The following is an 18,124-nucleotide window of genomic DNA, read 5'->3' as shown; positions in this document are numbered from 1 at the left end:
GGAGATGGAGCCCTCATTGAAATATGAGGACGAGTACATTAATTAATTGCTTAAGGAAACATAAAAAACACTGTAGTGTACAGAATATTCAGTCTGTCTGTGCGTAAACATGGAGTGTTGTCACTGTGTGGGGAGGGAGTGGGAACTTTCTTCATGTCGATAAACTTGTATGTAAACGGAGGTCAGATTAATTTTGTCTGCGCTGTTCCTCCACATGCCCAGAAGATCAGTGCGTGCACACACACGCACGCATGTGAGTGTGCACACAAGAGTGTGAGAGAGAGAGACGTCTAGTCCCCGACACACGTTACCCTAATTTTACGTCCTAACTATTACTCCCAAGTATTATTTTAACACTATAAATTTCACTGTGTAGTTTATGAATGGAACACATTGATGAAGTTCCCTGCTGCGTTTCCAATTGCTGCGTAGCAAATTAAATATGCAATAATCCCAATCCCAACTCCTCCATCCATTAGCATTGAGTCTACCGAAGTATTAGGTGTGAATGCGACCTTAGATGCATGCCTATTTCCTGCTTCAGAGCAGACATGACACAACAACAGCTATGTATACCAATAATGCAATTATATTGCACCACTCCTCCAGGGAATTGTCTATTTATTCCATCTCTAATGCACAGGCGTGTCACCACCATGCACTAGTGTGTACGTTGCGACACCCCCACTCTCACAGATTTGACTTTTGACCACCCGACTGACTGTTTTTTTTTTTCTTATTTTTTTTCTTTTTGACGTCAGCATATATGAAAGCCTATTGGCTCATTTAAGATTCTTGATTGAACATTTTTGCCTAGCTAAAGCATGCCTACCTGCGAATTTTGTCCGGGAATAGGCTAAAATAGAACAAAATAATAAATAAAACGCCAAATTCGGTGCGCGGGGCATCCCCCCCCCCTCCCCACGCTCATCCCCCCCACCTTCAAATACCCTGTGACACCCCTGCTAATGCACCATTACAACTTTTAGTTCTTCTATCAGGCTCTCTCCCAGGGAGAGCTGCATGGGTTTTTATTTCGCTCTGGAGAGTCGGTAGTAGGTGTTTCGTGGCCTGTTATTCTTCTTTAAAAGCCAGCAAATGTTAAAAGGTCACCACAGACGTAATTGAGCATTGATGGCTGTGGCCTTTTCTGTATTTCATTTTCTCTCTCTCTCTCTCTCTCTCTCTCTCCCCCTCCCTCCCTCCCTCTCTCTCCTCTCCTCTCCTCCTTCAATACTATTTTATTATTGGTCTCCAGCTTGCTAAGAATCTCCCGCCACGGACCATTGGCTACCCATGGACTTTGGCCTTTGGCACAACAAAACACGGCATGAGTATCAAGAGCCTGTACAGGGCCATGCAGGGCCAGGACACCCCTGTATTAATGGTCATAAAGGACAGTGATGGCCAGGTAATTATTGTACATTGCATTTGTATACTGTGATACTGCAAGTTATTGCTGACTATAAGTGGATGATCAGCCATCAGACGGCATTGGTAAAGCATTATTTGTATTCTCTGTGAGCACCTGGTCATCTTATTTTTGTAATGACAAAGTTTTATTGGATATATTTAAGGTAGTCTAAGTGATATTTTATGGTTAAAACAAAAGGTGTATTGTGAGAAAGTTAAAAGTATATAAGTAAGTAAAGTATATTCAGATAGTAATTAGATACAATAACAGGGGTCTCCCTTAATAAATAGGAAAAGATATATATATAGTACCAATTTATCAGCTTAAGTTTTATAGTGTTCCAGGTCCAATGTTGTCTGCTCCTTTCTTGGTGTCATCACTTCCAATTTCACTTGGTTCTCTCTCCTGATTCTCTAATGGCCCCTACACACTGTAGGAGTTTTAAAGTTGTCGGCGAGTCATCAGATCGTTATGTATTTCACACTGCAGGAGTCTTTTTTTTTTAATCGTCTGTCATTATAGACTATTTAAAAAAGTGGCTTTCACACTAAAAGATTGGTCGCCGACTAGGCCTCACACACAGCAAGAGTTCACCATGATGCGATCCAGACCTGATATAGGCTATACACATCATTTGTTTTTTATTCCAATTTATTTTGACATCTCACGCACGTGCAGGATGCCGTGATACAAGCGCAAGACCGACACATGACGTCTCTCGCTCTCTCTCTCTTTCTCTCTGCGTGCACGCCACACACAGGAAAGCCAGGCAGGGCGAAATGTTTGTGATAGCGTGTAGCCTGCGTGGGCTGCAGCGAAACAGGAGTCACAGGACATTAAATCTTGATTTTCATGAAATAATTCTCCGAGACACACACACACACACACACACACACACAGAGAGAGCACACGAGGTCCAAAGTTTGCTCCGATGTAGTTTTATCAACATTATTGAAATTAGTTGGTTTTATAGACTATTTAACAGCAACATTGGGTATTAAAATAGCTACCATTGTATACGACACAGTCACAGGACAGGTATTTACCCAAGGGATAAAGGTTATATATATTATTATCATCTGATAACAGACAGACAGATAGACAGTGTCGGTGCAAGTGCTCTCATTGGCTGCAATACAGGACATCTCAGGACGGGCTCGCAACCCATTTCATACTGTACGATGTCCAGTCGGCGACGGAGCCAAATATCAAACCTGCTAGATATTCAGAAGACGTCGGGGAGACATCGGCCAACACTTCTATCGGCTCTATATCTTCTCGCAGAGCCTTTCACACACAGAGCCTTTCACACACGGCCAGCAAAACCTCGGCCATCAAAGCCCGATCTTGGGTCAGATCGGGAGTTTTGTCGGGGAGCGCCAAATATGGTCCCCGTCAGCATAATCGGAGCAAATATCGTGCAGTGTGTACGAGCCATTACGCATCATAATTGTCATTGTCATCCGTAATATAAATAAAGACGTTTGCTTAGCTAGCAATGATTGACATTGTCAACTTGTTTATAATGTTCTATTTTGCCAGTGTTTTTCATTGATTAAAATCAATAAAAAATGTTGGCAATGCAAAATGTTAGTGTATTGCATGTTGTAACTGTACACAAATGGAAATTCAGTTGGAATGTTTATTAAGCGTTCTCAGAAGCACTCTACACGGATAATAAAACAATTGACACATAGGAACCTTGCCTTTTAAGTTACTTAAGTAGTTTTGTATACCCATGGATTTAATTAGACCTTGTTTTACCGTTTGTTAACTATTAGGAAATCAATCTCTTAAACAATATGCAAATGTCATGTCATCATTAGGGTGGCCAAAATAATTGTCATTATCAATATCATCACAATCAAAATCTAAATATGCTTAAAACTCTTAAAATTGCACTTACCGGTAAGTACACAGCCCCCTCATGTCCAAGGTATGATGGACAATTTCATGCTAATTAAAACATCAACATTGAACTTGACCGAGTATCGATCCGGATACATTGATAATTAATCGCATACTGATTATGTTTTATGTAAGTGCCTGGTTGACATACATCATTTGCTTGTTCTGTGTTCCGCCAGGTGTTTGGCGCACTGGCATCTGAGCCCTTCAAGGTCAGTGATGGCTTCTATGGTACAGGAGAAACCTTCCTCTTCACATTCAAGCCAGAGTTTGAGGTACGCTAACTCAGCCAACGTCCATCCAAGTGGCCATATACTGTACATGTTCTGCTGTTAGATAAAAACATCCTTCAGGGGTTTGGCCACTTCCTATGTAAAAGACCCCTGTACCCACACACGCATACAAATCCATCCAGGAGATGCAGAGCTAAACATTGTGTTAATGTTAAATGTGCTTTTTCTTTTTCAAACTGTAAAAACACTGAAGTATAATAAGGGAAAAGTGGGGAATAATGTAAACGAGGCTATACCTGATTTTAACATGCATGGTACATTATCGGATCTAAATGTGTCCTTCAAGTTCTTCTCCAAAACTGAGTGCATATAGACTAGAGTAGAAATAAAATGTACTGTGCATTTGACACCTCAATTGTAAAAGAAGAAATAGTAAAACAAAAAAGTGGCCAGTGTTGTCAGGGGCTGACTATTTCGGTTCCCTGCCCGAGATGTGCAGGTCTAGTTAAAAAGGCATATTACTTTATAATGTATTTAAAGTCCATTTGTTTAGCCAATTCACACACAATTGTGATGTTCTAAAGCCTATGGATTGCAGTAGTCAACTGTAACTCTGAGCTGATGGAGATGTATGTCCAGTTCCTGGTATAGCAAGAAAATGCAGCAAGTCTAGTATACTTCATTTTGTCATGACATAAACCATGTGTTAGTCGTCCAATTCTGTGACCTGCCATCATTGCATCAATGGCAGGACACGATGGGACACAACCAAGGTAACCAAATGCGGTGTAATATTTATTGATAATTAGAAATGGAGAATGTCTGTCTGATTAACTCTGCAAAAAGGAATAAAACAAAGTGAAATATGAAATGGAGAATGTAAAGTTGGAAAAGTAAATGGTTGTCATGCCATAGCGTTCAGGCTCAGGCCTGGCTTCAATTAAAGTATTGAGATAGGGTTTAATTTTTGTTTGTGAAATTACAAACAATTATAATTAAATTAAACATTCATCATTTTGCCTTTTATCCTGTAGAGAAGTGAATTTAACAACTGTTGCGAGGTCATTTATACTTTCATTGTATGATGCTCAATCAATGAGTTCAGTTTTCTCAGATGGCTATAATTCACTTTTCTGATATTATTGCACTTTTTTGTATACTTGGCATAGGTACGTTCCAGGTTTCTCTTGACTTTTCAGAGGGAATACAGTATAAGATTCTCCAAACAATGGCTATGTTATGCAAGTGGTTCTACATTGTGCTCTGCTGTGTCACCCTACAGGTGTACAAATGGACAGGTGACAATATGTTCTTCATGAAAGGAGATATGGACTCCTTAGCTTTTGGTGGAGGAAGGTGAGTAGTAAAATGCTGTTACTGCATAGTCAACCTAAATCAGATGACGATTTCCCTTAAATAAAAACTGACTAACTAGCTCCCTCTGGCCTTCACAATAGCACAGAAGTCTGTTTGGTTTCCAGGTCCTCGACCTGGGATGAATGGTTTGAAGAGCCTTGATTTAGCTCGTCTTGTTTTTCTCCTCCCCTAGTGGTGAGTTTGGCCTGTGGCTGGATGGAGACCTGTACCATGGCAGGAGTCATTCCTGTAAAACCTTCGGGAACCCCACTCTCTCCAAGAATGAGGATTTCTATGTACAGGACATAGAGATCTGGGCTTTTGAATAACAAAACACCACACCACAGGGAAAAAAAGACCTGAAAAGGATAAAGGAGGAGTCATACTCCTTAGAACAGTGGCAACGTCCCAAACCTATAACTGCACATCACCAAGGCTCCCCAGGCCGGGAGCCAGCTATCGGATGCTTGTTGTGCATTAAACTACTGCAGTTATTACGGAGCTTTTTTCTTTGTGAAAAATTACCTTTGTGTGTATCTTGTTACAGCCTTGTGCAGCGTCTTTGCAGAGTAGGGGGAACTGTGTAAAAATCAGGGTTAAACAAATAAGAGACCAGTGGTTGTATTAAGGATGGAGACAGGTAAGGGATCGCTAGCGCTTGAAGAAGGAAAGACCGTCGGAGCCACTCTCACCAGAGATGTGATGAAGATGATGGCAGCTCAGGTTTGGTACTGCCGTGAGAAGAGAGAACTGCCCTTTTAGTCAGATGCTGAATCTGAGCTTTACAGAAACTCAAGGATTCCCCTACCCCCTCTGTAAGCCCCCAGAACTTTGTTCAGTCAGTAGGATGTTACTCACTGTATGTGCTGTTGGCCTTGACGGAGAGACCCAGATAATGAAAAGAAAGGGAAAAGAAAAACAACAAAACAAAAATAAAACACATTCCACTGCGCCCGAATCGGCTGATGGCGGCGGAGTGTCGACAACAACATTTGTACCGATTTGTGGTGAAAACGCAAACACAAAAGGCGGCAGTGGCAGGAGACGATTACACTCAACTCCGAGTAAGAGGGGTGGTGGTTTGCAAAAAGAGTATTTTGTTACAGACTAGTACATCTTGGGTTGGCCGAGGCTCAACTATAGAGTATCGTGTGTTGTAGTCCTCCTGTTGTTCACCGTCATCATAGCACACCATCAACAAAGCACATAGCTATAATCAGAATTACCCATCGTTGTAATGTTCTGTTCAGTGGGTGTACGTGTGAGTCCAGCTAACACCAGCCTCTGTCAGGAAGCTGTGTGTACTGTTCGTAGACAGTAACGTGTTGCAATAGATTTGTGGAATATGCAAATTACTGTCCTGTGACCTCAAATAATGCAGGTTGTGGCACTTTGCCACTTGGTGTTCCTCTTTACAGAGAGAAACTTGTAAAGCTTTTACGTCTTGATACACAATTGCTTTTCTGGGTATAATTAGAAAAGCCTGAGACGTGGTTAACCGTTTTACATATATGACAATTATATATTGATATAATATGATTATATATGGAGTTATATAATTATATATATATGGCTGTTGTGTGACAGTGATCTATTTGTGCTGATATTTCAGCGGTTACAAATATTATGTATATTACCCTGTAAATTAATGTTAAAATAGTAGATTTGTTCCTCTATATATATATATAAATACATATACTATATATATATATACATAACGTGTGGATTGGTGGGTTGCTTCTAGCACTTTAATCTGGTGTAAAAGCGTTGAGGCCAGGTTCTTAGATTCTATTAGCAGTAGCTGTACAGTACTTTTTGTTTAGATTATAAAGATGTTAACTGTCAGTAGAAAGCTTGCTGCTAACAATATCAATAAGGGTATTCCCTAATGCTCTGTGTCCAAAAGGACTATTTCTTTGTGTGGGAGGAAAGGGGGGAGACGTGGGTTGAATGTTCAAAACAAAAAAAAGTGGGGGGAAAAAAGACTAAATCCCAGAGCACCATTTCTCTCCTTGTGTGGATGTTTGGTAAGTCTTTGTTGGATAGGTGATCTATCTAACGTTTGACAGACGGTGGATGATGAAAGTTTGTAAATAATCCTCCCCCAGCAGCCCCCCACCCCCCTTTCTGGTCTTCCACACCAGTATTTGTGTCCTTGTGGAGTCACAAAGAATAATATGGATAATTCCTCCAATTATTTCACCAGAATACAATGTATCAGTTATGTATAAATAACAATAAAGCTGAATAAATTGTTGTAACCAGGGATATGCCTGTATTTGTGATGCTTTTACTTTTATTTGTAAATAATTTCTCATGTTTCCAACAGCTGATCATGATGCCAAGTATAATAGTCCCAGGTCGCATGATACTCTCAATAGAAATGACCGGTAGGTGTTTTATTTTAATTGTGGGTGTTTGATTTACAGGTAGTTGTTACCGTGTGCCAATGTAGCAGAGTGGCTCAGAGCCTCTGCCTCATGGCCTCAAAAGCCTAATATCTATATATATACCCCTAGTGGTTAAGATGTTGGACTTTCACGCGGCCCGAGTTCGAATCCTGGGCGTTACAACAACATGCACAGCTCCTGTACAGTTAATTTAATGCCTGCAATTAACATTACATCCTGTTGCATTTACCTGTCAAAATGTCTGCTGTGGTTCCATTAATTCAAAGATGTGTGAATGTTAAACCAGATAGAAAAGCCTGTTAGGGTTTTTCCTTGTGAAATTCCCATTGAGACCCCTTAGAATTTAGATTGATGGAATAAATGAGTCATTGTCATTCTACAATATGTTATCCTCAATTTCAAGGCTGAAACAAGGATGCCTTTGCAAAACAAGAAAGATGGCTTTCAATCCTTTCATTAGTAGTGTGCTCCATCTAGTGGTCATTTATTGTCCATGTACTTTATTTTTATGAGCTTGTTGATCAACTATTGTAGGTGTTTGATTCATTAAGTATATCTACAGTAACTCAGGCTATATATATATATATATGGCTTATTTCTGAAATCACATGGTGTATTACAGGGATACTCAAATAGATTTACCTGTGGGCCACATTACAAAAATGGCAAGGGGCCAGGGGCCAGTAGATAAAATTACGACATTAATGATACTTGATAACTTCTCTCTTTCAATTGCTTTATTTTCGCAAAATGTATCAAAGTACAATGTGCATGCACACAATATGTAAAAAAAAAAAAGTGTTACATTTTCTTGCATAAACACAAAGAGCTGTTTCCATAACTGCACAAATTATTGCACATAACATGAGTAGCTGTTATAATAACATAATAACATAACATGAGTAGCTCTTTGCCTGTCTGCCTGCCTGCCTGTCTGTCTGTCTGTCTGTCCATGAGTAGTTATTTGTCTGTCAATGAGTAGCTGTCTTACTGTCTGCCTGTCTATGAGTAGCTGTCTGTCTGCCTGCCTAATTGTCCATGAGTAGCTGTCTGTCTGCCTGTCTATGAGTAGCTGTCTGCCTGCCTGCCTAATTTTCCATGAGTAGCTGTCTGTCTGCCTGTCTATGAGTAGCTGTCTGCCTTCCTGCCTGTCCAATTGTCCATGAGTAGCTGTCTGTCTGTCTATGAGTAGCTGTCTGCCTGCCTGCCCAATTGTCTATGAGTAGCTGTCTGTCTGTCTATGAGTAGCTGTCTGCCTTCCTGCCTGTCCAATTGTCCATGAGTAGCTGTCTGTCTGTCTATGAGTAGCTGTCTGCCTTCCTGCCTGTCCAATTGTCCATGAGTAGCTGTCTGCCTGCCTGTCCAATTCTCCATGAGTAGCTGTCTGTCTGCCTGCCTGTCTATGAGTAGCTGTCTGACTGCCTGCCTGTCCAATTCTCCATGAGTAGCTGTCTGTCTGTCTGCCTGTCTATGAGTAGCTGTCTGCCTGCCTGCCAGCCAGCAAGTTGGTTAACAGAAAATAAATTGTTATGGCTGAGTAAAATAAAATACAATAAACACAATTTGCCTGAAAATAGATTACCCAGCTATGACCTTTTTCATGAAAAAAAATGAGTAGTGATATGGCTGACTGAGTAAAATAAAACAATCTACCTGAAAATAGATAGCTATAACTGAAGAGCAATTTCCGCAATTACCATTTCCGCAATTTCCATTTCCGCAATTTCCTCAATTTCCATTTCCGCAATTTCCATTTCTGCAATTTCCGCAATTTCCATTTCCGCATTTCCGCAATTTCCGCAATTTCCATTTCCACCATTTCCGCAATTTCCATTTCCATTTTCAACTATTAATGGCAGCTGGGTTTCATCATTCAAATAAAATAGAATTCTGTCCGTTTAGCTATAAAATTGTCAGGGAATAGGGATACACAGTATGTCTTTCATTTGCATTGCATATCCCCCCCCCCCCAAGCTTTTATTTTCGTTCGAGTAATAGTACAACTCTAATAGTATTACTTATAATAATGTAATTAAAGATAACTTCATTCAGATTTATTTATTTTTATTTCATTTTCCAGATTTTTTTTTCTTTTTTTTTGATTTTCATTGGTGGGCCAGTCATAATGGTCCCGCGGACCTGATGTGGCCCGCGGGCCTGAGGTTGAGTATCACTGGTGTATTAGCATACTGAATAGAATTGTGTATCTTTATTATATTGTATATGGCTTATTAATGATCTTTACAAAATAGCAAAATGACCATTTTGACAAAACATTTATAAAAACGAATTTATTAAACAACAAAATATCAATCAACATCAATCAATAAACAGCACAAATTTACAACAGTAAAGACTGAGATAATCCAGTTCCTATGAGTGTCAACTCAGAGGAGGAACAGCCGAGCTTCATTCACTGGCTTTGTCCAATTCTGGACAAGTGTTAGCTAGGTTAGGGTTACCTAGGTGTTAATTTATATATACAACCGCCAATCGAAAACATATTGCAGACAAGTATTTTACTGACATTTCATAGATTATAATGTATTAGCCAAAAGTACAAGAGCAATCCTGTCTACGATTAGCCTTGTGACATTACCTCCATGACAAACAAGTTTTATAGGTTAGAAGAGGTCAAAGATTTGTTACAATACATGAGGTACACTCATTGGAAGGCAGAAAATCTGTACAAGTTTTATAAAAAGGACATTTGAAAGACATGAGGGCCACATTGCGTTTTGATATAAATTACAACTACTTATTCCCTATGACCATGTCATAAATGTGATCATACCCTACTACAGGGTAACAATTTCATCAATCAAAAAGACAGGAAGGCATTCAGCTGGGCTTTCAGACTTGTAGATTGGCTATTTTCAAAGAGTTTTGAATAAGGCTTAAGTGGTTAATATATTTAACCATATATATTTAACCAACCTCTTATGACAGGTCAAAACTAACTTAGAGAAGACAGGAGTATACAATACAAAATACTGTACTGGCAGTACAGCAGCACTGGCTTTTCAGTGGATGGGCATACTAATGAATGCTGTTGCCAAACGCTACATTTCCATGTTTGATTTGGTCTTGTTCCGAATCTGTACAGACTGACAGGGAGATGACTTAAAAGTAACTGTTCATGTCCATCTGGATCTCTCAAGGAGCACTTCTCAGTACACCAGGTACTTGAATTCAGAGTAGATGAGGGGAAGCATGACTGTGCAAGCACGGTACAGGATGGCTCCGCTCTTAAATAAGGCTCTGGGTTTGTTGCTCCAGGACTCTGACTTGAAGTTGTAGTAAATAGCAAACAAGGCCACAGCAAAGAAGTGTCCAATAAGAGTCATTGGTTTGGGCGAAAGCCTGGCGAAGGTAAAGTTAAAAACATTCATTAAACTTTTGATGAAAATAACTTAATGAAACTCAAACTTTCAATCAGAACATTATGCCATGGTAGTGGTGTGGGAGAACCGAAGCAGGTATTGAGGTGGTTTATGCGTTTAAATTAAGTATTTATCACAGTAATACGTTTCTTATATCAGAATTAATGAGGACATAGTTTTGTGGCGCTTACACTGACAGAAGCCCAATAGGCCCATTAATGCACTCTCCACCAAGCTTGAAGTACTGGAAGCAGGCTTTTCTGAGCTCATGAAGTGAATCTGGAGAAAACAAAATAACTATTAACTTTTAGCTGCAACTTAAATATTTTTCAAACATCTGATTGTTAGTAATTCATTGTACACATTACATATCGAGGTTCAATTCGCTAGCCAGGTCATACCAAAGACTATAAAAATGGGACCCAGGCCTCCCTGTCTGGCACTGATCAGCTTAAGTAAATCCCTGTGAAATACTAGCGTCATGTCCAGGGGATGTACTTGTACTTTTATTTGTCGCCTCACGCTATAAAAACAGGAGATAGGCTCCTGCACCTAGGGGCCATATGAGACAACTTACTACTGTTGCTAAAAATACACTTTCACTTTTGCCATCTATTAATTACCGACAAAAATAGTTAATTTATCTTCACAAAAAAATTCTAAAAACCTGTGATAATCATGTTTAATGTAAAAATGTTTTTTTTTTATTCCATGTAAGTATATTCAATATGAATATCACTGCAGATGAGACTCACCGTCAGTGGCTGCAAACAGCTCATACAGAGCTTGGGCCAACACATTCACCACAAAGGAATGTGATGACTTGCGTTCCCAGTGGAATTTTTTCTTTGCCTATTGAGGAAAAAAGAAAAATCCTCAGTGTAATATCACACATTATTTACACAAACACTCACTTAGAACAAGCTGGATAACATGCAAATGTGACACAGAACGGTCAGAAAGATCAGCTGGTTATTTCATAATTTCAGTATCTACTATACAGTAGTATATACTTTAGTTGTTAATAAAATGTCACCCCCACTTTGGATAAAGGAACAATATCATTTAACATTTATTACACCTTGTTTTATTATATCTTATTTCGTTTTTGAGGGGCGCAAGCCCCTGCTATGTCCAGCTTTGAGGGTTTGTGTAAACACAAACATTTCCTATGGTCCCATACACATATAAAAACATGTTATGTGTCTTGTCAGTGTTTAATGGCCACCATAATGCATTTCCAATGGGAGTCACATGGTTTGACCAAACATTTTAGTTTGATGGCTGTGTTCTGACCATCAAACAAAATGTTTGGTCAAACAATGAAGCTTGAGCAACACCCGTTTTAAGATAAAAGCCCCAGCAACTCCAGCTCTGACATGCAACACTTGACATCTCTTGTAGTCTTTAATAACTGCTACAACAATATTATCTACTCTCTGAGAACTCTGTGAATACCTGCAGCATGGCACTATCGTCGTAGAGCTCTGGAATGTTAGTTAGCAGGCTCCTCCAGATGCGCACGTCATTGAGGGCCACACTCATGCCTCCTCCTGTCAGCGGGTGCCTCATGTTGTAGGCGTCTCCCAAGAGAAGTACACCTGGAAAACGCAGGTTGCTGTGTTAAGCCTGATTTATACTTTGTCATATGATTGTGTCCCTCGCAAAAATAGCAGCTCTACAAGCTTACAATGTATTGTGAGTCATTATGTCAAAATACGTAGTATAATTTAAGCAATACTGTCATAGTCATAAGTAGTTACTTTCTCATCACTTTGTGCAGCACTGTTCAGGTTGAACTTGTTAAAATATTTGTAAAGAATAATTATAATCTTTTTGTCTGCTTATAAAAACAAATACTGCTGTATTACTGATTAAGTAAATGTCATCTCTGCTCACCAGTGTGTGCCAACTACTGTAACACTACACCCACACAAAGCTGTTTTCAGTGCTTTCAAATATTTCTAACAATTTAAATGTGTACAGTGTCTTACAGAATATGACAAAGACTAGATCTCATTAGACTAGAAATTATACACTTCTTTTCAACAATCTGTATACTATTAAAGTTCAATGATCATGCATTACATATTTTAAAGCGTGCAAGCCGTGCATACATATCTATTCATATATCTCAACATGTCATTCAATAGTAGTATAGTATGTTCTGCTACCTGGCTTGTTGACCGGTGAGGGTGGGAGGAAGCTAGCAGGCATAGACCTGAGACGATCATTTTGTAGTGCCACCATGAAATGTTCTTTTATGTGTTCTGATGGTAAAAATGTAGAGAGACAAAGACAGAGGGTGAGAAACCACAGACAGGTTAACCATTCCACTATTCAACAGGGGATAAATATGTTTCAGAGCATGAATTCATTGACACGCCTGACATCGAAATTAAAAAAATGTCTTCTAAAGCATGACAGTTTTCTGAAAAACATCTATGTCAGGTGCTCAAACATTTTCATGTCAAGGACTCCCAAAATAATGTAATTGACCCCCAATCTCAAAATATGTAGCTCCTAGCACGCTATGAGCTTGTAGATCTGCTATTTTTCAATAGCTGAAGTATAACATTAAGTCTCTGTGTGTGCGTGTGTACGTGTGTATGTCTGAAATCCACATAACTCGAGAACTGTTCGCCTCACAGCCTGTTCGCCTCACCGACCCAGAGGTAGAAAATTCTAGTTTATATCCTTCTATAAAAACCTGAATGACATCCTGGTGCAACAATCACACAACAATTTACGTTAAAAGAAAAGATTTGAGTAAGAACACAGACACCAGACAGGCACAGATGGAATAAAATACTTTGTGCGTTTGAATCTGAGCATCAAGGTAGTAGCCTACTGTAGCTCGCACAACTCCAACTCGTCTCAAACTCTCTGAGCATTTTTCGGGTTGGGTAAGTAACTTTAAGAAATAATCTCTAAAAGAGATTATTTTTAGCGTATTTTGAGCATTTTAATCTGATCTGTGCTGAATGTCATCCCCTCTACGACTCTTCTACACAGTAAAATCCTCTGTATTAATACACACAATATGCACAATATAGTACGTGCAACAAATTGACTCCATTACTATTTCAGAACATGTGCACGGAGGGCTCACAGTATGCTTTTCTTCTGTATCTTGTCCATCCTGGCGCATAGTACACATGCAGTAAATTCCACGCATTGACGTGTCTGGTGTATCCCCAGAATTAGGGTTAGTTCATTTACATGGATTTCCATGAGTATACAGAAAGTTTTATCTCTTTTACCTGGCAGCTGAGGGTACACCTTCTCAGCCATGTATTCAGTGAGGTTTCGCGGCATCTCCCCCCTGATGTCCACTAATACTCTGGTGTCAGAGGAAGATATTTGGTAGATAAGAACAGGGCTGGGGTTGGCCAAGACCAATTCAGCATGGTGGGCTTTGAACTGGGGAGCATCCTGGGGGCAAAATAACAGAAGATGTGGTGTGCATGTCTCTAGGCGATGTTCATCAACAAATTACAATACTTTGAACAAAACACAGGTTTACCTTCATGAGGCATCCAACAAAGTGGGAAGATGTCTGAGCCTTTCCAGACACAAGGCTCTTTCTGAATTTGGAGAAACAGCCATCAGCCACCACAGTGAGCGCAGCATGGATTTTCTAAAGAGGGAAAACATGACCAAGAACTTATGTCAATCAACTACAACTGTTTACCTCTTTCCTAGAGAGGTCCATCATGAGTTACTACTACAAAATAAGATGCCACCTGGTAGAGGAGACATGCTGATCACTAAGGACGTTCACCCAGAGCGGGGCATAGCCATTCAGGCTATCAGGCTACACTGACCACTGTGAATCCCTCAAATAGAGGGATGCTGACTGCATAATGTCTGGTAGTGGGGGATTGCGTTCTGATCTCCCCTTTATTTGTTTGGCCAGCCATAGCTGAATGGGTGGGAATCAGAAGGTCCCTGGTTTGCTCCGGTCCAATCTGAGAACCCATTGTCAAATAAAGGAAAAACAGCGCCCTCTTTTCCTTTTGACGGAGTCAACAGTCTGTCTCAAGAGACTAGCCGCCTAGCCGGTTTAATGCATGTGTGAAATTATCCCCGAGTTGAATTAAGCACTAAGTGCTCCCTGGGCTCTGTATTAATAGCATGAGCATCTAGTGCTCCTAATAGTTAAGATGGGTAGATGGAGATGCAGTAGTAATTTTGCAAATGTGCAAACATACTGTGACAGAAATCCCCCTTTTCCCATTTTCACTCTGGTTCTCTCCAGGAAAGTTTGCTTCAGCTACAACATAAACAGATCACATTTTGAGAGTATATTTACAATATAGTTTTACACTAGCATTTGGGACGTAAGAGCGATGTAATGATGATTACATCATAGATATAGAGCAGGTGCGCTTTCATTAAATGCTACTTGAGTGATGGGTGCTCATCTACAGAAACAACAAATTGAAAAATAACCACTGTGGCACTCCTAAAATAAATGATGCAATACATATAGGCTCAAATGCAAAATATTTTGAGTTTGGGCCATTAGCCTTCCTCAGAGCAGATAAAAAGTGAAAATGGTGGTACGCCCCTCTTTTTGTACGTTCACATAATCATCACACATAAACCTGTGTTGAGGCCCATTACTTAAATCAGTAGGCTACTATCAATTCAAATTCAAATCACAAACATTAGAAACATTTTCAACATAATCACAGAGTAACCTACACACGGTTATTTTAATGTAGAACCATAGCAGCACATATATTTGAGAACTGCCAGTATTTTCCACTTTGGTGGTTATTTTTCAACTTAAAGGACCACTTCACCACTTTTCAACTTTATATAATAGGTCCTCACTAATAATCTTGAAAAAAAAAAAAATCTACTCGGCCTGTGTCTCATAGGAGGGCTGTGGGCAGTTCAGAAACCGTCTTCCAGTGACATCATTGATGGGGAATACAAGCTAATAAAAACTGCAGGCTTTCTAGTCCTGAAAAGTTGCAATGCGAAAATGGAAGCCATCGTTCTCACGATAATCAAAATTAATGTTTATAAATCTGCCTAATGATGGGCACTGGAAGACGGTTTCTAAACTGCCCACAGCCCTCCTATGAGACACAGACTGAGTAGAAATAAAATCGTGCCATTTTATCATGATTATTAGTGAGGACCTATTATATGAAGATAGGTTGAAAAGCAGTGAAGTGGTCCTTTAAGTAATGAGATAGTGTCACGCTACTCACTTTGATGTCTCCAGTTTCCTTATCCTTGTATTGGACTCCGGTCACACAACCATCCACCTCCTCCAAGCTGGCCACAGTGCCTTCTATTATTGTGACACTAGTCGGGAGTAAAGCGCTAGTCAGGAATATTGAAGGTTTACAAAGGGTAACATAACAAATGTCTAATTGGAATGTTTGACCATTACACACAGGGATTTCTGTCCATGAACCAACTCTCTCCACCCACCAACACGAAGGAAATATTTTCCAGTATCACCAAAGTTGGTGAAGGAAGCCATCTGTCTCATGAATTTGGCATTGCACTTACTTTGGTTCTGCTCGAGCAGCTCCCCTCAGTCCCATGATAAAGCGTCCATGATGGAAGGCCCGTCCACACTGGATGTGTTTGTCTTCCTGAGGGTAGGGAATCTCTACCTCTGTGCTACTCTCCATGTCATGGATCACATATCCGTGCACTGTGTGGGCATCCAGGCCCTCCACTGAACCTGAATGAAACACCAGTGTCACAAATGTTCATTCAGAAAACATTGAGGTTGAGGCATAAATTATAGAAAATACACATTATACAAACATTGTAAAGATTACTGTGGGCATTTAACATTCACACAATATTTTAGATTTTACTACATTGCATATAGCATTGTGACAAGAAAATGTATCTCTGTATTTAGGTTTTGGGTAGTTTATGTTCCTGGCAGAGAAATAAAAATTGGAAAACAGTGGGGAACTTTTATCAGTTCTGGGTAAATGATCCAATCCAATATCAAAGTATGATTAAAATAATATGGACACCATTATGTGCCTGACATCTTGGCAATAGCAGATTTTTCCACTGAAATGAAAACGAGTCTCGTCAATATTGAACAAACCTTTCACATGACTAGTGAACTGTGTTATATAAGCAGGAGTCTCACATTACTAACCTTCCAGTCCCAGTGCTTTGAGGGCTAGATATCCTCCTGGCTGCAGTAGCTCCCCTACTATCCTGTCAGGCTCTCTCATGTCCCTCTCCACCACCGTCACCCTTCTACCATCCCGGGCCAGCACAGTGGCCATAGCCGACCCCAGAACCCCTGCCCCAATTATCACCACATCAGGTTCAGCGTCAACAGAGGCGGCATCTTCCTGGTTTGTCCCCGTGGCCGAGGAGTCTTGTACATTAACCCTCTTTCTCCTGCCTCGGCTCTGGAGAGAGGAAATAAAGAGGTGGAGATGTTCTTTTTTTGTGTTTACTTACTTTGTGTTTTACTGATTGTTGGAAATTGATTAGTTGACGAAACATATTTTTCAATTAGAAATAAATGACAAAAAAACCCAAACACATTTAGTCTTTTATCTGTATGATCTCTCTGGGTTAGGCATTATAAAACATCTTACCTTTGTAGTAGTACTCTTATCATTGTTGCTCTCAGTTGAAGTTTGTGGAATAACCTTATTGATAATAGGTAAGGATGATAGAAGCTCCAGTGGTAAATTGAGCACCTGTGATATTCTGAGCGGCTGACCATGAAAATAGTTGATATATGATAGTAGCAAACAAACGGTAAGAAATACTGCTGTAGCCATTACAAGCTCTTTGTGAGCAAAAGTGAAGACACTGTCGGATTTTTTGTAAAGGTATGTGAAACTTGCTATTCCCAGGAAAGTCCACATCTTTAATTTATTTTTAATAAGCTAAAACTGGGGTAAAATATGTATCTAGTCTATACTAGTACAACATACAAACAGAAAATAAATAAATCCAAATTCGTGAAGAGGCAGATCATTAAAATCCCATTGTTTTCCTTCGTCCCCCAAGGTAGCCTACTGCCGATGATAGAAAACAAATCAGATGACCAAAAGCAAAATGTTTTAGCTTTTGTCTTCTTAATCCATAATTTAGACCGGTGAGACCGACGGTAGAGGATGCTGAATATATTATGCTAATAAGAGACACGGGCAACTTCGGATTCGGTAATTTCGCAGCCCTCCTTTCCTACACATTGACCGTCCAATCATGAGCGACATGTTGGTGAGCAGAGCTCACGCTATACGCCCATAGGACACCTCTACCGGCACCGGGCAAGCCCTCAGCCGCTGGTTGGATGGCTGGCTGGCAGACAGCTAGTATGATGTGATGTCACTGGAAAATGTAGCTATGTCATCCATCCCACCCATAGACATCCATGCATCATCCGTCCGTCTCGTCCGC

At 40.0% G+C, this 18,124-nt stretch overlaps 2 protein-coding genes across 7 annotated transcripts in view; one reads left to right on the top strand and one right to left on the bottom strand.

The window, feature by feature from the left end:
• oxr1a (oxidation resistance 1a) overlaps positions 1-7,171 on the top strand; it is a 159,340-nt gene extending 152,169 nt beyond the window's left edge. For all 6 annotated transcript variants that reach the window (XM_080769116.1, XM_080769114.1, XM_080769113.1 and 3 more), the window contains 4 exons: positions 1,259-1,411; positions 3,502-3,597; positions 4,838-4,911; positions 5,105-7,171. In XM_080769116.1, the coding sequence (XP_080625242.1) occupies positions 1,259-1,411; positions 3,502-3,597; positions 4,838-4,911; positions 5,105-5,240 (459 nt within the window). In that variant the 3' untranslated portion in view covers positions 5,241-7,171. The remainder of the gene's footprint in view (positions 1-1,258; positions 1,412-3,501; positions 3,598-4,837; positions 4,912-5,104) is intronic.
• A 2,433-nt stretch (positions 7,172-9,604) lies between these two features.
• On the bottom strand, positions 9,605-17,820 carry sqlea (squalene epoxidase a). Its single transcript, XM_080768077.1, has 11 exons — positions 17,311-17,820; positions 16,857-17,118; positions 16,241-16,418; positions 15,934-16,030; positions 14,232-14,345; positions 13,969-14,140; positions 12,880-12,975; positions 12,164-12,306; positions 11,461-11,557; positions 10,897-10,984; positions 9,605-10,685 (listed from the first exon to the last, which is right to left on the bottom strand). Exons 1-11 carry the CDS (start codon positions 17,584-17,586, stop codon positions 10,493-10,495), a joined length of 1,716 nt encoding a protein of 571 aa, XP_080624203.1. The 5' UTR covers positions 17,587-17,820; the 3' UTR covers positions 9,605-10,492.
• Between the last annotated feature and the right edge of the window lie 304 nt (positions 17,821-18,124).

Source organism: Protomyctophum bolini (assembly GCF_963924005.1).
Source record: "Protomyctophum bolini genome assembly, chromosome: 7".
NCBI classification, from domain to species: Eukaryota; Metazoa; Chordata; class Actinopteri; order Myctophiformes; family Myctophidae; genus Protomyctophum; species Protomyctophum bolini.
The sequence above is the reverse complement of the archived record's forward strand: the minus strand, read 5'-3'. Positions and strand labels throughout refer to the sequence as shown.

Bases quoted from the DNA above. Each gene is read 5' to 3' on its own strand.
- sqlea (XM_080768077.1), bottom strand. From the start codon at position 17,586: ATGTGGACTTTCCTGGGAATAGCAAGTTTCACATACCTTTACAAAAAA. The intron at 16,031-16,240 runs GTAAGTGCAATG...ACTCCCGACTAG, and splicing joins GCTGCTCGAGCAGAACCAAA to TGTCACAATAATAGAAGGCA. The intron at 14,141-14,231 runs GTAAACCTGTGT...TTTTGCCCCCAG, and splicing joins TTGTTGGATGCCTCATGAAG to GATGCTCCCCAGTTCAAAGC.